The sequence below is a fragment of the Lissotriton vulgaris genome, unplaced genomic scaffold (genome assembly GCF_964263255.1).
Source record: "Lissotriton vulgaris unplaced genomic scaffold, aLisVul1.2 SCAFFOLD_1881, whole genome shotgun sequence".
Classification (NCBI taxonomy): Eukaryota; Metazoa; Chordata; class Amphibia; order Caudata; family Salamandridae; genus Lissotriton; species Lissotriton vulgaris.
In genome coordinates, this window is record NW_028240674.1 from 114,286 (window position 1) to 135,094 (window position 20,809).

Sequence of the window (20,809 nt, forward strand, 5' to 3'; positions counted from 1 at the left end):
TATATGTAAGATGAAGAAGAAATATATCTAGTTTTGCTCTACATTTTCTTTGAGTTACTGACCAGAGTCTAGGTGGACTTGTTTGTGGTTAGGCCTAGTTATGTGTCAGTGGGTATATGCAATATGTTCTTCCACTGCATTATACTGGGTGTTGGTTTGTCCTGTAAGAGAGAAAAATGCTATTCTTTCCATTCCCCCAATTTTTCAGTTAGTATGATTGCCTGTCCTTTCATAGGAGTGGTAAGGGCATATGGAAAGAAGAGTTGGATGTCATTTGACTGTCTTGTCCCTGGCTGTAGAGTTCTCGGCAGAGCTCTCTGTCAGATGTGGACCGACAGCATTTCAGGTCAGGCCATGCAGTCATTGGTTACAACGCAGTGGGGAGCGGGCCCTGGTGATTTTCGCCACTATTGCCTTCGCTACAGAGGGTCAAAGGTGAAAAGAGGAGGAGAGGTGATTATTGTGTGTTTTTATTTATTATTAATGGAACCTTTCTATTCCAAATCAACACGTTTAATGAACCAGAGAAGAGAGTTATTCTAAACCAGCTAGCTGGCAAGAAACATCCTGTGAAACCCTTTTCTTCCATAAGCATGGTGCCAGCATAGAATCACCCATCTTACTCCTCTCAACTCACAGCCGGGAATAGGCGAGTCAAATCTGGGAAAATTGCGCCTTATACAAATGAGGAAGCAACCCACATATTAGATGCCATCTTGTTACCAGTCTGAACATGACCAAGGATTTCCTCTATCACCTTACAAGAGGCAACAGTTTCTCACTGAGTGCAGTTTCAGCCTGTCAGGGCTGTAAGGTAGATCACCATCAGCAAGTTGATCGTTTTGCTGTTCAGCATTATTTCAAAGTCCCTGGGAAAATTCTTCGGAACATGGCTGATCGTGTCCATCAGGAATCGCTGCACGGTGTAGTCAGCTGCAACTTTACCCAACAGCACATTGCAGAACCATAGCCCTATTATCTTGCATCTGGCTTGAGGCAGACCTTGTTTTGCTTCAGGTCACTGCTAAGCCACATCACACGATTAGGGCTGGTCAGGTTTTCATACGGTAAACCGCTGTACATTCTCTGTCATTGGTCACATATTGGACTGTAAGAGCTGTGAACATGACTCCCTGGTGCACCTGTTGTACTACTGAGGATGTAAGCCTCCGTATTCATGTGCCCACTGTGCTGGTTGGGGATCATGTGGATAGTAGGATCGATAGTAATGACGAATTCGTACTGAATGTTCTGTGATATTAAGTTCTATTACATACCATCCTATGTTCATTGGATGCAATCTTCCGATGCTAGTCGTACATCTTTGGCAGGCTATGTGTCAGCAGCCCTCTGGCTCATTGTGGAGACGGAGAACCTCCTGGCTCATTGTGGAGACGGAGAATCAGTCATTTCAACTAAGTGTTATCAACTGAACCAAGTGAAGTCCTTATCAGGAGGCCGTGTCCCTCATTACAACTCTGTAAGCTGTCCACAGTGGAAGCGAACACCACCTGGAGCACATGCACCTGAGGCCAGGGTACCGTTAGTGCGGCTCGTGGGGGAGAGGTTGTGGTACATGTCCTGTCTATACCGTGTTCTTAAGAGAAAGGAGTAATGAGGAGCTTGTAGGGGGTGAGCGAGAATGTTGGTGTAGAACAAGGGAGGAAGAAGAAGAGGAACAGGCAAAGATAACCGCATGTGCACTTTTCAATGGCCGTGGCTATTGTTCTGCATTCTGTCCATCACCTGTGGTTTTTGCACGTGGCTATATCGGGTCAACTCAGACTGCAGGCGAAAAAAACAAAACCAATGCTTCAGTCACATCTAGTTGTTACGTGAGCGCAAATAGCAATGAAGAAGGCATGCACGTGTGATATGGGTCTTGGTTAATTATATCAAAAGATCCACCAGATTCAATATTTTTATGATGACACATAATTATGTAGGAAATAAAAATAAGTGATGCCTGGATTTTCATCAAATGTTAAGTAGGTGGTTTTGTTAGTATGTCTTTTCCTATAATGGGAAACGGTTCCATGGATCGGATGTGACAAGATGTCTCCTTTTTTTATTCCTTTGCACCTCTTCAGCACTTTTATGCCTCCTCTTCTGAGATACTGAGCCATAAATGTATATCTAGTTCCCCTTTGCCTAAACAACACCGACTTGTGATGCCTTAACTGAATTTGCAAGTCCCATGGTTTCTCACCAAATGAACGCTGGCAGCAGGCTCCTAAAAATTGTTTTCCAACCAGTACGATAGGCAATTACATTTGTGCTCGTTATACATAAAAGTAACTGTGTTGCTCCACTGCATGAAGGGCGCCTGTCTCACATTTTCTTTTCCCACTGGCGAAAGATTGTCACATTTTTAGAAGTCATGTTCGAAGAATGAGTGACACGCTTTGGAGAGGTCGACGCAGAAAGGAATCTGAGGGATGTCTGGTTCTTGAGGGGAAGACTGTGTTGAAAGATAGCAGCTGTTCATAGATTCCTGCTCCGCCCGAGGCTTCCAGCACATTCTATGATTGAGCGGATTACTGGCGGTTTGTCGGCTGCCGCGAAGGAGCGCGCGCCACCCCGCTGAGCTGCGCGTGGCTGCTGCGCAGTTGAAAAAGGCTCGTGGACAATGGAACTGTAGGTTGGGGGTTTCTATTCTTGTCGCACCTTTCAAGGAGACTTCCGATGACCATGAAAAGTCATCTTTAATCCAGTGTATTTTCCATTACCTGTATAAACTGACTTTAGAAAAGAACAGAATGATGCGCACGTTATTGAACCTCAAGGTCTGTTTTTGGGTGATACGATTCTCTTTCTTACGAGTTCAATACACACAATTTCGCTGGAAAATGAGAAATTCTCTGTAAAAATCAAGCCTGCTTTTACCAAAGGGAGGCCCGCACGGAGTTCACATCGTGAGTACGTGGACAGTCGGTGTGAAGATTGTCTTTTAGGAATGGTGTCTGTTCAGTTATACTAGCCAGCCACTTCTAGGCACCTGCACCTAGCGCTACTTGTAACACTGCACCCCTTTCATCTGCCTCAGCCAGCACCCTGACAGCAGCCCAGCAATGCACTGCTTCCTCCATCTCGCGTCGTTCCCCTCTCAGACAGCTTCTTTCCTACCCTGCTCTCTCTCTCACACTGCACTCCCATCTATCACTCGCCATTTCCTTCTCAGTGCTATCACGCGTCGATTGATTTAAAGAGCGCATTTTATCTCACCTACAGCAACACCTTTCAGAGATGCTCCAACATTCTACATTTAGCCTTGCTACCACGCCCCCTCCAGCTCCTGCCACTCTTGTCTCAGACACTGGTGTGCTCCTTACCACTTGTAAGTCATTGCTGTGGTCTCTCTGCTCCCCGATCTCTGATCGTGTCCTCTAGGTGCAACTCTGATCTGTCTTTTAAATCTATTTAAAATTGTGTTCAATCTTAAGTACAGATGCAGCTCTGCTCTTGTCAATTGCAGAGGTCCAAGTGTGTGCTCATTACTTCACTCCTGGTAAGGAAGGGGCTAACAGCCTTTTATAACCCTGGGGCCGTATTATGAAAGTTCCCTGAGGGCGCACCAGGCGTTTGTGTCCGCTCTGGGCGCCCCCTTGGTGCTTTGGTATTACAGAAGGGGCCGCAGACGCTTGTGCGGCCCCTTCTGTAATACCAATAGTGCTGGTGCACAAAAAGTGCCAGCACTATCTTTAGAGGGTGTTCCCTCATTTGCATGGGGGCATGCCCCTTGCAAATGAGGGAATCCATTTGCCTCTGCGCCCGTGCCGTATTACAGGCCAAACACTACTATTTCCAATATACAGGTAAAAAAGGAGGGCTGATATATGGCTAGCCGCTAGCCACTAGCCAGGTCATTATATAATATTGTCAACTCCTATCTAATCACTCTGACCCACAATAATACAATAACGCTTAGTAGTGTGCTGCCTATTATAGGTCATGAAGGCTGGTTAATAACTCCTTTTTCCTGCTTAATGCTCTTAGCCCCACACAAGACTTGTCTGCTATGCGTCTTATCCATTACTCATTACTGTACCAGCCCCTATGCAAGTCATCACTAGCTGGACAGAAATGGAATGCTTGAAGCGATCTGACACATAAAGCTGGCCACTCAGAGGACTGCATTCTAGTCCAGCACTGCAGGTCCCAATTAGCTACATCCTGTGCGTGCAGCTTTCATCTCACAATGGCACTGATGTGGTCTGTAAAACGTACATGTTGTCCCGAAGTTTTCCCCTGAATTTTGACCTTTTGTCCTACATTTTTGTCCTGAATTTTTACCCTTTGTCCTGAATTTTTCCACTCACCATTCTGAATTTGCACCCATACCAGTTGGTCACCCTAGACAGTGCGCGTCAGTGAGCTTCCTGATGGCAGCCTTCTGGAGTGGTTGAAGGGGGCCCCATGGCCCCCCACAGACATCTCCTTGCAGGCAGGTGCAGTCTCGGACTGCACCTGCCTGAAAGATGATCTCTAATCCCCTTTAAAAGTGCAGGCGGGTTGCCGCTCGCACTGTAAAAACACAGAGTGGCTATAAAGCAGCCACTCAGTTTTTCACATGAATACACTCTCAAGGGCAGCGCATTGACCATAATGCGGTGCAATATTCTGGATTGCTCTGGGTGCACCTTTTGAAAGGTGCACCCAGCGTAATTCAGGAAAATGCACTGCATCTGTAATATGGCCCACATTGTCTGCAAGTGTGCATTCTTAGTCTTATCCTGCACCTCCCTCCAAGCAAAGCACACCTTTCACGCAATGCCCTGTGCTCCCTTCCAGAGGTGAGCGCGCAGTCGGTGGAGGAGCTGAAGCAGCACAAGGCCTACGTGAAGCTGGTGAAGAAGCAGTATAAGGAGCTCAAGGAGCTAAAGAGGAAGCACATGAAGAAGATCTCAGCCCTTAACAAGGAGCAGAACAGTCGCATTAACGAGTTCCAGAGCGACAGCCAACGGCGCTCCATCAAGATTGAGAACAAGCTCAAGTACTCGAGGCGAGGGTTAGTATTCTCTGCAGATGTTCACTGCTGAGCACTATTGTTCAAAACAGTTTTTGTGTTTGTGTGGTTTATACATGACTGTTCCCAAACAGTGCAGGCAAAAGTGTGTTGTGGAGTGTGCAATATCTCCATCCAGGCCTGGATGTTCTCCTGAGCACCCCTCAGAGATTTTGAACCAAGCCATTTAGTACCTCTTTCATCCATGAATTTGTATTTGCATTGGCTCTTCATCCAACCATGGGTGTTTGATTGTGTGTGAGGGCATTGTTCAATTATATGGGTATAGGAGACTTTGTGCTGGCACCATCATCGTTTGAGTTTATAAGTGATGTTCAAGACTCTTAGTGGACCTTGGTGTCGAGCTGTGTGTGTGAGCAGGGCCTGCTTTAGGTCAGTGCGACTGGTGCGGCCGCACTGAGTACTGACCTGCGGAGGGGGGCATTGACAGCAGCGGGTGCTATATTTAGTAAATAAATATGATTGAAAAGATGAGGGACACTTTTGCCTGGTGGTAGTGAGATCATTCGAGGAGGTGGTCATGGGTTGTGGGGATGCCAAAAATGATTGGCGCCTCCAGCGCTAAAGCTGGCCCTGTATGTGAGCAGGCCATATATCTGGGGATTGATATCTCTACTACGCTATCCAACTGCAGATCAGCTGGTAGGGTAGTGAACAAGACAGGGAAGATACCCTAGGGTTTAAAACTATAAAAAAAGAGCCCAGTATTAAACAAGTATTGGTAAAACAAGTGGGTCTGGTCTTGGTATGGTGGTGCTATGGTTAAATTCCTTTTTGTTTTTTATTGCAAGAATGTGCCACAGAAATAAAAAAAGAAAACATGTTGCCACTTAAGCATCACCACCCTAGGCTTGCATTGAAAATTCTAAAATAAAAATCACTGATGTGCCATTTTACTAGTGATGCTTTTTAAATAACAAACTTCAGTTGTGCCATGAATTTAATCATTATTGTCTGTGTTAAGACCAGTATAAATCACCACAAAACCAATCATTCAAATTGCAGACAGCTACAATGTACAGTGTGATTTACCATTTTTGTAATTTTAAAATGCATACGAAAAATAAATAACCATCTAACTGGACACCTAAACTACAGGCAAAATAAATAGCCAGTGTTTAATGTTAATTTAAAAAGAACTGAAAAGTACACTTCACTTTGAAACATCTGTGTTACTAAACAGAAAGGAGCTATTTTGAGACAGATGTGCACTGACTTTGTGCTGTCACTCAAAATGAAGGGAGCCAATTGTCCATACTATACGCTGTGTTGGGCGGAAGCAAAATATGAATGGTAATGTTATAGACCGATGACCTAAGCCTCTTGACTAAATCCCTTCTATATATGCGTATTATGTGTGATTTTTGGGGGGGAAAATACTACTGTGATGAAACAACTAAATCTGTTTAAAGGGCCAGACCTAAGTAAATATAAATAGATAAAAAAGCTGGAAGGTGACAAGGAGCCAAGACAAGCCAGAAAGTTACTCAAATAGGGCTTTAATGTTTTCCTGAATGGAAATAGCTGTTGTTGAAGTCTAATATATTGAGAAAGCAATTCCACCATGACTGTAATTACTGGAAAGGAACAATCTTAGAGGGCAACTCCAGAGTTTACTCATTGACCTCAGGACTCTATTGCAGCAATAAATAGATAAACTTTGTTCATGTATTAATGTGCATTACCAATCTAACTTGAGTGGCCAGCTGACATTTATGCAGTTTTTGGCCTGCTGATAAGATGTGGGCAGCAGTAATTGCTGGTGCAGGTAAGAGCGGTGGGATGGGGGGGTGTTGACATATGACGACGAAGGAAAGTAAAATGTGAAAAAAAGGAAAGCACTTACGTTGCACTTAGTGGTTTTCTTTTTTTTATTATTACTCTATTTTCCCTCGTCATTGTCTGAAGTTCTCCCCTCCACCCCACCGCTCTTACCTGCACCGGCAATCACTGATGGGCAGTCTTTGATAGGGTATAGACTCCTTGCATTGCCGGTTTCTGTAGAACCTGTAACATACTGACATTAGCCCATCGCATTGCCCAGGGAAAAGGCCCAAGGTACTTGCGAAACCTTCTCACTATTCATCGTCCCACCCGAAACCTAAGATCTGCCGGACAAATGTTGTTCCAACTTCCTCGCGTTCGCAAAACCAGGATGGGAGGTGGTTCCTTTAGGTTTCTAGTCAGTAAACACTGGAACAAGCTTCCTCTTGACTTACGCATGGAGCCCTCTGAAACAAGATTCAGACAAAAACTGAAAACTCATCTTTTCCCACGTAAATAATAGTTTCTCGCAGTCTGAGATCCAGGCGAGCCCCGGACATTGACCTCTCGGGGAGCAGTAGCATCTCTCAGCGCGGGGACACACTGTTTAAGTGTAACCATGCGCTTTAGAAGTGGTTTTATTATTATTATTAGTAGAAATCTCAGCCAACCACTGTCCGAATTGATGTCTTCTATGACTAAGTATTGATATCCAGAGTCTGACTTTTACTAAAATCAGCAGAGGAAAATGTAAATGTAGGCCTCTGATGCACCAGGTTTATATATTGGAGTGGTCTTTAGGGAGCGGGAAGTAAGAGTCCTTATCAAGAATACTTAGATGGGTCCAAGCACTGCGTTTCCACCTCATGGTCTGCCAAAGTACCTACCAGCATTCTTCTGTTGAAGAAAAAATACCCTTCATGCAGCATGGACATTGGGAAGGGTCTCACCTTCTCTATGCCACGGGCCAGTGCATTCCTGTCATGTGCAGGGGATGTAAATGAAAATTTAAACCAGGATCCAAAAGAGTAGTATCGCTCTTAAAGATTAGTTTGTTAAATTCAAACTCCATAAAAACAAGCAGAAGAGTAGTTAACCTACTGCTCAAATATAAACCGATGCATTTTAGACGTTAACAGTTAAAACACACAATCGCACCTAAGAAAACATCCTGGATACTTAGTAAAAACCTAGTCACTGAAAAGTGGTACGGAGGCTTCAGCGCAGTTAACCATTGTAATTATCGATTCTTTTACTGCTCAAAGTCCAGATCTGCAGAAAATTGGAATCAAAATAAGTGCTCCACTCCAGGATTAATGGGCAAATTAATAGCAATGTGTCTTTTACCCCTGTGTTGCAGCTACATGTCCTATTTACGTGAGCGAGTATTCTGATTTCCTCTGGGTCTCTTTAGTGAAATACTCAAACTCAGCTTCAGTGGTGACGTTGAGGATTTAAATTAAGCACAACAAGTAGATATGAATTAGAAAGTATTCCCACCCCGTCATAACACATGGATTTAAAGAGCTCTTCTCTTTGCTGCAACTGTGGTCATGGGATACGCAGTAACTGATACAGATTTTTAAGTGTAAATTTAAATGTTTTTGTACGTGTATAGCGCACAGCTACCCGCAGTGGGTTTCCCGGCGCTTGTACGAATACCGCAAAGGAACCCTTCCCGGCTTTCCCTGTGAAGTGCCCACTCCTGGGCACCCCCATGGTGCAGACCAGGCATCCCTTGCGTTGTGGGGGCCGTTGTGGAGACTAAGCAAGCTATTGCCCAGAGTTGCAGCGTGGGACCCATAGTCAGAATAGGCACCGAGGCGAGAATATCCGGTCAGGGGAATTAATGAGCCCGAGACCCGCCGGGGCAGGAATCGAACCCTGGTCCCTGGCCAGATATCTGCATCGAGGTCTGCCTGCTCTAACCATTGAATTTGAAAGGGCAACTGCACTCTTTTAAATAAGCGTATTGAGACGTTAGTTCGGTATGTGTGCTGTGCTGGTATATAGCCTGCAAACTATGGAATCAAGAGTGAATTTGGTCTGGTTGAGAACCAGGACACCAGTACGCACTACTCAATTTTTGAAAAAATTGCAACTAACCTTTTTCTTTTCATGAACATAGATTATGGAAACCACCTTAGTCTATCCTGGCATGCATACACTTGCTAGGCTGTTCCTCAATGGACTACGCTCTGGAGAACCAATTAAGTCTGAACAAAAGTGTGGAGTGTGGAGAAGTGTGGCTCAATGGTTAGGTGGAGAAGTGTGGCTCAATGGTTAGAGCAAGAGTGAATTTGGCCTGGTTGAGAACCAGGACACCAGTACGCACTACTCAATTTGTATTTAAACGTTAGTACATTTATTAAATTTTCATCAAAAAATCAACTTACATCAACATGACATTCATTTTCATGTAACATTTGTGAAGCGCATGTTCATTTGCCAACCTATACATAGCTATCTTCAAGCATATATCCTACATCGCAATGTCAATACATTTAAAGTCCACCCAATGCATTTCGGGGCGCGAGCCCCTTCGTCAGGGGTCTGTATGTAGAAAAAAGGAGGAAAAAGAAAAAAGAAGAAAAAGGAATCTTATTACTATTGATGCAATGTCATGAATGAAAAAGAATCTCTGTATAATGTATGCTTCTTACCGCAAACTAGGTGAAGTCTATTGAAAATTACATTCCTGGTTGGATACTGGTAAGATCTACACGAAAAAGAACTGCGTATAAGTATAGTAAGTGATTAGAACCGGTGTCATGCATCATGAAGCCCAGAATGAAGATTAGAGTTACCTGTGCGCTTGTGCAGATAGAGTCTGTATGGACAACAAAAGGGTTAAAGGCGAGATTAGGGGTGAAGGGGGTATATGATGTTTACATTACATGAGCATGAAACTGAATTAGTTTTGGGGTTGCTGAATATACATAAGTCCTCACCTCATGTGTGTTGACTTTAAATCAATGAGCCTGTGTGGGAATAAATAAGATTCTGATCAGTGCTGCGGAATAGCAGCGATAGCGGTAAGTAAAGACTCCATTGGTATTGGAGTTTACCTGAGAGTCCTACCCGGTAAACATCGGACTCAGCCAGTGCTCGAGGAATAGGTGGTGAGATCTGCCGAGAAAATAAAGATAACGTATTTTAAGGTGCTGGCCAGCGTGCGATTCGTTTAAGTAATAATACAAAAGGGAAGCTTAGTGAATAGTTGAAAGAGAATCCTTACCGGAGCAAAAGTGTTCAGTAATCCCGTCTCGGCGTCTTTTCGAGCGTTTAGCGTGAAGGCGACTAGTCCTTCCTTTATTTAGGTGATCGACTCGCACGTAATTATCAATGACGGACTAAGTGACTCCGTCTCTGCGTTTCTACGAGAGTTAGCATTAAGGCGGCTAGTCTTTCCTTTAGCCAAGTGATCGAGAACCAAGTGAATGAATATCACAGACTCGTGATTGCTCCAATTTCTGACTGTCATATTATAGTTTTTGGGTTATTGGTGTATATGAAGGGTTCACCCCAAGATGAGTAATTGTAAAGATCGGCTGTAAATGCGGGACAATGGATCGCGATAGTCGCCATCTTAGAGTGGTGTGTGGGCTCGGCGTTTTAGCGCGTAAGACACATGTTATTGGCTGGATAGGTTGAGTCAAAGCCCTAATATTGCGGGTGTGAGAGTTTTACAGTATGATAACAAATGTGGGGAACAGAACCAGTGGAAAATAGGAAGGAAGATAGAAATAAAATGTGGTGAGTTTAGCAGGGTTCTGGCTATTCGAGAAAGTTAGACCTTTTAGCCTCTGGTATGTTTACATCACATGCATCTTCCTAGACAATTCCTACTCCTGGTTTGTAATACAATTTTAATAAACATTCCTGCCTATTTCCATTCTATGAATAGTGTGTGTTCAACATCCTATTGAATCTAATTTTGTTAAAAGGACTTCCTGAGTGAAGTGAGGCAACGAGAATTGTGAGCGATTAAATATGTTATGTGAGAGACTTGTGGTGGAGTAACAAGTTTGTGTGACTGTACGGGGAACCATATGAAATACAGTATATTCAAGCTCTTGGTTGACGAGCGGGTATTGTAATGAGGGTTACAGTGGTTTGCGGTCTTATCAGATTTGGGTACCTATAGGAAGCATATGAGATCTAATTTATCATTCAGTCCATTTGGAATGAGGGTCTGTAGCCTTCGAATCCAGAATGTTTCTCTTTGGATAAGAATTTTAGCATTGTCTGTGCCCAACCTTTGGGGAACTATTTCGATTATTTGAAACCTTAACTGGGCGATGGAGTGTCCTGCTTCGATCCAGTGTTTTGCCAGGGGTGCAGTCAGATTCTTGTTGCGGATGCGGCTTTTGTGCTCCGTCAACCTGATTTTCAATTTTCTGTCAGTTTTTCCAACGTATAGCAGTCCACAAGGACATTTTATGGAATATACCACATGCTCTGAGTTGCAGTTTGTTGTGTGCCTTAGTTGTATTTTTTCACCCGTGCGCGGATGAAGCAAGATATCTCCTAGAATGACGTTGTTGCAGTTTTTACAATTATAGCATTTCTGGGTTCCTTTATGGGTTCTTTTCAATATCATGTCGTCATTGGTGGCTTTATTCAGTAGTTCTTTAAGGTTCTGCGACCTTTTGTATGCGAACAACGGTTTGTCATGGAAAAGTGTTTCAAAGTCTTTTTCAGCTGTTATGATTTCCCATCTTTTGGAGATGATCCTTTGGATGTCTTTTGACACAGATGAGTATTTTGACACAAATACCATCCTTTTGTTGTCTACTTTAGTCTTTTTTTGTAGTAAATTTTTCCTGGGTATACTTTTGACTTTTTCCAATTGGCCTTCTAGCAGCTTATCAGGGTAACCTCTGTCCAAATATCTTTGTCTTTGCTGTTCCAGACTTTTCGTACAGTCCACCTCATTTGAATATATTCTTTTGATTCTCATAAATTGAGAAATTGGAAGATTGTTTATAAGGTTAGTTGGGTGAAAGCTTTCATAGAGTAGTGCCGTATTTCTGTCTGTTTCTTTCTTGAATAGTTTGGTTTGAATAGATCCATTATGAAGTTCAACAAGAACGTCCAAGAAAGGGAGTGCCGTGTCACTGATATTGTGGGTGAATTGTATTCGTGGATTGGCCAGGTTTAGACTCTTGATATTCTGTAGTAATTCTGTGGATGTGCGTCTCCATATGATGAAGATGTCATCGATATAGCGTTTATAGTAGACTATTCCAGCTTGCCATGTGGGATCTTCTAGTATAAAGTCTAGTTCGAATTTCGCCATAAAGATGTTCGCGTAGACGCAGGCTCCTGGGAATCCCATAGCCGTGCCTATTTGCTGGATGTAGAAATCACAAAACTGGACAACGAAAATTGGATACTATGCTCCATTGATGTAACCTCGCTTTACACATCAATTCCCCATAAGCAAGGGTTAGAAGCGATGGAATGGGCATTGCTGAAATTAGAGATACCGGACGAATTGAAATACCTCATACTGCAACTACTTGAATTCTGTCTTTTGAACAGTTATTTTGTATGGCCTTCTAGCAGCTTATCAGGGTAACCTCTGTCCAAATATCTTTGTCTTTGCTGTTCCAGACGCGCCGCCTTTATCAGCTCTTTGGAATACCAAGTCCTTGTTGTTAGGTAGTCTTTGGAGAGCACTGTATTCCGCTTTAGTGAGGTTTCTGCTTTTCCTTTTGAATTGGATCCTATTCATGTCCGCTTTCACTAGAGTTTCGAATGTGTCAAGAGTCTTGTGGGATGCTGGAGGCATGAAGTTACTCTTTGGTTTGAACCGTCTGTCTGTTTCCATGCTGTCTGTTGCTGGATTTAGAACTGCGAAGAAATACTTCAACCTTAGGATTCTCATAAATTTAAAGAGTGCTACCTCCATCTCCAGGGCATTTGTGTGATATGTAGTTACGAAAGATGTGCCTTTGTTCAGTATCTTTTTTTCAAAGTTGGAGAGAGTGTAGTGTGAGATATTAATTATGAGGTCTTGGTCTGGCTTCTCAGGCCTGTTTTCTTCAGTAAATCCCTGTCCTTCTCCCGTTGTTTTTCTCTTTCCCTTCAGGCCAATCGTATCAGGATGTTCCTCGATCTTCGAAAATCTAGGCATCTTCATAGATGCACACATGCAAACATTCATGCAAAAATGGATCACATACATAGAAGATACATCAGACTTCCTGAGGAGCCTAACAGAAATCACAAAACTGGACAACGAAAATTGGATACTATGCTCCATTGATGTAACCTCGCTTTACACATCAATTCCCCATAAGCAAGGGTTAGAAGCGATGGAATGGGCATTGCTGAAATTAGAGATACCGGACGAATTGAAATACCTCATACTGCAACTACTTGAATTCTGTCTTTTGAACAGTTATTTTGTATGGAAAGAAGATTTCTACATCCAGCAAACAGGCACGGCTATGGGATTCCCAGGAGCCTGCGTCTACGCGAACATCTTTATGGCGAAATTCGAACTAGACTTTATACTAGAAGATCCCACATGGCAAGCTGGAATAGTCTACTATAAACGCTAAATCGATGACATCTTCATCATATGGAGACGCACATCCACAGAATTACTACAGAATATCAAGAGTCTAAACCTGGCCAATCCACGAATACAATTCACCCACAATATCAGTGACACGGCACTCCCTTTCTTGGACGTTCTTGTTGAACTTCATAATGGATCTATTCAAACCAAACTATTCAAGAAAGAAACAGACAGAAATACGGCACTACTCTATGAAAGCTTTCACCCAACTAACCTTATAAACAATCTTCCAATTTCTCAATTTATGAGAATCAAAAGAATATCTTCAAATGAGGTGGACTGTACGAAAAGTCTGGAACAGCAAAGACAAAGATATTTGGACAGAGGTTACCCTGATAAGCTGCTAGAAGGCCAATTGGAAAAAGTCAAAAGTATACCCAGGAAAAATTTACTACAAAAAAAGACTAAAGTAGACAACAAAAGGATGGTATTTGTGTCAAAATACTCATCTGTGTCAAAAGACATCCAAAGGATCATCTCCAAAAGATGGGAAATCATAACAGCTGAAAAAGACTTTGAAACACTTTTCCATGACAAACCGTTGTTCGCATACAAAAGGTCGCAGAACCTTAAAGAACTACTGAATAAAGCCACCAATGACGACATGATATTGAAAAGAACCCATAAAGGAACCCAGAAATGCTATAATTGTAAAAACTGCAACAACGTCATTCTAGGAGATATCTTGCTTCATCCGCGCACGGGTGAAAAAATACAACTAAGGCACACAACAAACTGCAACTCAGAGCATGTGGTATATTCCATAAAATGTCCTTGTGGACTGCTATACGTTGGAAAAACTGACAGAAAATTGAAAATCAGGTTGACGGAGCACAAAAGCCGCATCCGCAACAAGAATCTGACTGCACCCCTGGCAAAACACTGGATCGAAGCAGGACACTCCATCGCCCAGTTAAGGTTTCAAATAATCGAAATAGTTCCCCAAAGGTTGGGCACAGACAATGCTAAAATTCTTATCCAAAGAGAAACATTCTGGATTCGAAGGCTACAGACCCTCATTCCAAATGGACTGAATGATAAATTAGATCTCATATGCTTCCTATAGGTACCCAAATCTGATAAGACCGCAAACCACTGTAACCCTCATTACAATACCCGCTCGTCAACCAAGAGCTTGAATATACTGTATTTCATATGGTTCCCCGTACAGTCACACAAACTTGTTACTCCACCACAAGTCTCTCACATAACATATTTAATCGCTCACAATTCTCGTTGCCTCACTTCACTCAGGAAGTCCTTTTAACAAAATTAGATTCAATAGGATGTTGAACACACACTATTCATAGAATGGAAATAGGCAGGAATGTTTATTAAAATTGTATTACAAACCAGGAGTAGGAATTGTCTATGAAGATGCATGTGATGTAAACATACCAGAGGCTAAAAGATCTAACTTTCTCGAATAGCCAGAACCCTGCTAAACTCACCACATTTTATTTCTATCTTCCTTCCTATTTTCCACTGGTTCTGTTCCCCACATTTGTTATCATACTGTAAAACTCTCACACCCGCAATATTAGGGCTTTGACTCAACCTATCCAGCCAATAACATGTGTCTTACGCGCTAAAACGCCGAGCCCACACACCACTCTAAGATGGCGACTATCGCGATCCATTGTCCCGCATTTACAGCCGATCTTTACAATTACTCATCTTGGGGTGAACCCTTCATATACACCAATAACCCAAAAACTATAATATGACAGTCAGAAATTGGAGCAATCACAAGTCTGTGATATTCATTCACTTGGTTCTCGATCACTTGGCTAAAGGAAAGACTAGCCGCCTTAATGCTAACTCTCGTAGAAACGCCGAGACGGAGTCACTTAGTCCGTCATTGATAATTACGTGCGAGTCGATCACCTAAATAAAGGAAGGACTAGTCGCCTTCACGCTAAACGCTCGAAAAGACGCCGAGACGGGATTACTGAACACTTTTGCTCCGGTAAGGATTCTCTTTCAACTATTCACTAAGCTTCCCTTTTGTATTATTACTTAAACGAATCGCACGCTGGCCAGCACCTTAAAATACGTTATCTTTATTTTCTCGGCAGATCTCACCACCTATTCCTCGAGCACTGGCTGAGTCCGATGTTTACCGGGTAGGACTCTCAGGTAAACTCCAATACCAATGGAGTCTTTACTTACCGCTATCGCTGCTATTCCGCAGCACTGATCAGAATCTTATTTATTCCCACACAGGCTCATTGATTTAAAGTCAACACACATGAGGTGAGGACTTATGTATATTCAGCAACCCCAAAACTAATTCAGTTTCATGCTCATGTAATGTAAACATCATATACCCCCTTCACCCCTAATCTCGCCTTTAACCCTTTTGTTGTCCATACAGACTCTATCTGCACAAGCGCACAGGTAACTCTAATCTTCATTCTGGGCTTCATGATGCATGACACCGGTTCTAATCACTTACTATACTTATACGCAGTTCTTTTTCGTGTAGATCTTACCAGTATCCAACCAGGAATGTAATTTTCAATAGACTTCACCTAGTTTGCGGTAAGAAGCATACATTATACAGAGATTCTTTTTCATTCATGACATTGCATCAATAGTAATAAGATTCCTTTTTCTTCTTTTTTCTTTTTCCTCCTTTTTTCTACATACAGACCCCTGACGAAGGGGCTCGCGCCCCGAAATGCATTGGGTGGACTTTAAATGTATTGACATTGCGATGTAGGATATATGCTTGAAGATAGCTATGTATAGGTTGGCAAATGAACATGCGCTTCACAAATGTTACATGAAAATGAATGTCATGTTGATGTAAGTTGATTTTTTTATGAAAATTTAATAAATGTACTAACGTTTAAATACAAATTGAGTAGTGCGTACTGGTGTCCTGGTTCTCAACCAGGCCAAATTCACTCTTGCTCTAACCATTGAGCCACACTTCTCCACCTAACCATTGAGCCACACTTCTCCACACTCCACACTTTTGTTCAGACTTAATTGGTTCTCCAGAGCGTAGTCCATTGAGGAACAGCCTAGCAAGTGTATGCATGCCAGGATAGACTAAGGTGGTTTCCATAATCTATGTTCATGAAAAGAAAAAGGTTAGTTGCAATTTTTTAATTTTGGGTTGGTATACGGTGAACAGATAAAGTGCAGCCCTGAAAGTTCACCTCTGCTACTTAACACAAACAGCATTTCTAGACACAAGACCTCGGTCACCAATTCTGCCAGGTGTGACAATGTATGCTTTAAACACTCACCCTTCAATCTGGTCAGATTTAGCTCACCCTCAAGCCTCATAAATTTGACCCCACATGGTAAAATGGTTTTATTTTCCAATTGTCTGATTTTAATGTGACCATTATTGAACAAGCTCCCTCATGCTTGAAAGTACCTTTCACCTTGCAAGTTTCCCATTTGCTCCTCACAATAACCTTCATAGAACTATCAGTCCCTGGTAATGTTATGAATGGACTACCATTAAAAGCTTCTACCAAATGTTCCACGAGTCCTTTCTGAACACCAAAACATGGGTTGTGTATTTATAGGAAAAGTGTTAGCTGAACAATATGTAGCCAAAGCATGAAACTGTCTGGGTGTGTATGGATGTATAATCTTATAGTGTTAGTACGTAAGTAGGCCTTCAACTTAGTTTCACTGTGCAGTCTTTATATCAAATCCAAATGACAACCAGACATCCATTTTTTTTCTGATGAGCAGCTCGTCAACAGAATTGAAAGCTGTACAGAAGTCTATAAACCAATCATATAATTGACTAGTACCACTGGTGACTTAGGTGCAAGTTACCAGAGAGAAGGCTTGTTAAGCGGTCTCCATCGAAGGCCAAAAGCTATCCGGGCACTGCATAGACCTATTGGCTTTGCCAATTCTTAGAGGGAGAAAAGCACTAAGGATTCCTTCTCCGGCTGCATGATAGCACTTTTTTTCTAGTAGGACAAGACCGGGGAATGGGCACGCAATAATGACAGGTGGTAGCCGGGGGACAGGCCAAGAAGCAATGGGTGGATGGGGCTGGTGCTACTGAGCAAGCAGTGGAGGGGGACGGGATAAGCAACGACGAGGAGAGGAGTGAGTGGGGACAGGAGAAAAATTGACAGGATGGACAGATTATGGAAATGGCTAAAGCAGTATCGAATGAGGGAGATAGTGCGAGCAATGACAATGGGATAGCAACCCAGGCATTGAGATGGGGATCAGGCAAGCAACGACGGGAGGGAGGGAAAGGAGGGAACCGGTCAAGGAATAATGCGATAGTGGGATGGGACAATGAACAGCCACAGAGCCACAACACAAGTGAGGGACAGGCAAGCAACAACGTGGAGCGGGACAATTCCAGGAAGGGAGATTGTGTGCAAACACATGCCCTCTTTAGAGTGCTTACAACAGGAAGAAAAAAAAGTGCCTATGGAAGCAGTGACCAGTGAAAGGACACTGGCTGCTGACAAGAAGCAATGCTTGGTTGATCCTCCATGAAAGGAACAAGCACAGGAAGAGGTAGTGAAACTGGTATGTGCTGACCAATAAGATGCAAGGAAATGAGAATGACAATGAAGCCAACCAATGGTAAGTAATAGGTGGGCTCTGTGCCCCTTGTATGTAAACATTATGTCTCGTAAGCGAATTCGAGACCTAAAAAGGAGTTTGCTGTGTGAAATCAATGAGCTTTTGGATAGCTCCTCAACTTAAGATATAGGAGAAGAATGGATGATACTATTTTGGGTCACAGAGATCATTTTTTAATAACAGTGCTAGCGACCCCATCATGACGCATACCAATGCTCAGTTTCAAAGACTGATAAATGTTTGGCAGATTCCTTCCTTTTTCATTAACAGTTTTCCGATTGACAAAGTATTGCTGATCAGGGATACGGGAAGGACATTGCTTTTAGAGGATTAGCTGAGCTAGCCGTGCCACTTCTGGAATTACCATACCTGGCAAACTGCATGGAAGCTGGACCTGTTGCAAATAGCAACCAAAGCTTCCTGCCTGTTTTCCCTACTTTGAATTTCCTCATCCATCTCAAGTCTTTTTCTTGGCCGCAGTTTCTCTGAGGCAGATGAAACATTTATTGAATCTTTCTTCAAGATTACAATTTAGCAAAAGATTAAACTGAAAAACTCTGCTTAACCTAGGCCTATCTGCCTTCCAATACATGCCGAACCAACCTCTTGCCCGTTTGCCCCTAACTGCAGCTGCTGGGGTAGCAACAGAAATTGACACCAGACAGCACTTTTCATATGATTCAATACCATTCAAGCCTTTCTACATATTCAAATATCAGCTAGATATATCAATGTAATTGAATCTGTGCAATGTTTCTGGTTATGTTGCATTTTAGTCTTCCTGCTATAGCCCTTGGTGGATTTATTTTAAACTCAACAGCAATAGGGAAATGATCACTGCTTCTCTAGGACAGGCCGAAACATTTCTTTTCTTTAAAAAAAGCATGCTAGGCCAGCACCCAAGGCCTTCGTATATCTGTGAGGCAGTCAACCTAATGACATTTTTAGAACCCCCCACCAATTTTTGAAAAGTGGTCTCATCTTTTGTTATGCTGCTGTGGTTAGCTCAGAGTTCATGAGGGAGCATCGGAGGCCACTCCGTCTAGCCCTGCGGTTTAGGACAGAATGTCTTAGGATGCCTTCATGCCAAGGAGACTACAACGCATTTTAATCCGATTCCTTGTACAGGCAGTGTGTGACTTTCAAAGGTGTGTCACTAATGTCATAGACAGGTTACCTTGCTTTAAAGCAGTTCATCAACATAGCGTATCCTCTCCATCTCCTCCCAACCCCACCCCCACCCCCACCCCCACTTCATGCTGTGTTCTTAGTGGTCACAGTGGCAGGGTGTTCGACAAATCAGGATGCAATCTGCTAGAATTTTTTTTCCAACAAAAGATGAGTGTATTTTAAATGTTCTAACTCTGGGCCCAATTCAAGAAGATTTTTTAATACAAAGAAAAGGGTCGTGCAAGAATGGGGAAAGAAACAATGTAGCTGTTCAATTTGTTGCAATACCTTGTGTAGGCATCAGCATGGCCGGATTGGGAAAGCATGCACTGTTCATTAGGGAAGGCACAACAAACATCTGACTCACCTGTGCACCTCTGGCCTCCTCCAAATGTAGACTTTTGAAGAATGCTTTAGGATTTAGGCATTCAAAAGCGTGATGGCTGGAATCTTGAGTTAATCTCAGACTGACACTGGCCATTACATGAGGCCGCATCCCAATCCATCAGTATTTCTTTACACCATGCCACCTCAGGTTGGGCAAAGCTATATGTAAATTATTCTTGACCCTGCTCCAATAGTAACAGCCCAGCCTGAACTGGGCTGCAGTCCTGAGCAATTAATTACCAGTGGCTGAGATTAACTCAAGCATTCCACCCATATTTGTTTTGTATACTTTTATGAGACTTACAGCAGATAGGGTGCTCATGCAGGATAGCGGTTTTCAGGTACCGTTAGCAACCATTCTGGTTCTCCTGTGTGCTTTCCAAGACAGCATGTGAGAGCCTCCTTTAGGCCTTGGGTTATAGCTAAGTGTCAGAGGACACCTTCCAACCAACTTTACAAATCAGCATCTGTGAGCAAAGCTCTTGAACACATACCCTTTACACCCACCTCCACTCCAGGTTAAACAGCTCCTCGGAGGACATGTTGAAGGAGCTGAACAGCTTGCAGCTGGAGCTTAGCCAGAGGAAGTTGCAGCTGCAGGAAGGGCAGATGCGGGAGCTGTTGCAATTGCGAGAGCAGCAGCATAACATCGAGAGGGAAAAGAAGCTTGAATTTCTGGACCAGGTAAGTAGTTTTTGTGCCCCTTCCTGCCTCTGGTCTTTGTTAGTCTGATTCAAGGTGAAGCAAATGTACATTTTATTGTGACATGTATATATGAAAGTAATTCTATTATTGTATTTTGCGCTTACTTCTGTGGAAGTTAGTGCGTAATAAAATAAATAAATGCATACCTAAATAAAAGTGATCCAAACCAGTATTTCTTACTGTACGACTCAGCCAATAAAAAAGGAGGGTGAAATTTAACACAAAAGACAAAATGGTATGTTGTATCTAGGACTGGGAAAAAAACGAACAAAATCAGAATTAAGAGTGCGGTTCTATTGGGTGTAAACACATTTTTTGCTATACAACCACACTTGCATGCATCGTTTAGTATCTTAGCTAGAAATTGGGTTTCCTGATTTGTAATCTATTAACTATGTCACGTAGGGCTTTTCATGCTGAGGTTCACGTAAGAGCTTTTTAGCCCTGTTTTAACATGGATCTTCTAATGTCATAGTTTTTGTTAGCAGTTCTTCACACACCTAGATTCCATGAAAGTCTTCCCAAACTTGAAGCAATCAAAAGGAGCTTTCTCAAGATGCTTCCAGTGCCACACAAACTCC

The 20,809-nt window shown here is 42.7% G+C and overlaps 1 protein-coding gene across 1 annotated transcript in view; it reads left to right on the forward strand.

Moving 5' to 3' along the window:
* Window positions 1–20,809, forward strand: part of LOC147672913 (1-phosphatidylinositol 4,5-bisphosphate phosphodiesterase beta-3-like) — a 187,592-nt gene that overhangs the window by 110,409 nt on the left and 56,374 nt on the right. Inside the window, exons 16-17 of the mRNA XM_086947925.1 lie at window positions 4,792–5,008; window positions 20,042–20,207. Coding sequence (XP_086804051.1) covers window positions 4,792–5,008; window positions 20,042–20,207 — 383 coding nt within the window. The remainder of the gene's footprint in view (window positions 1–4,791; window positions 5,009–20,041; window positions 20,208–20,809) is intronic.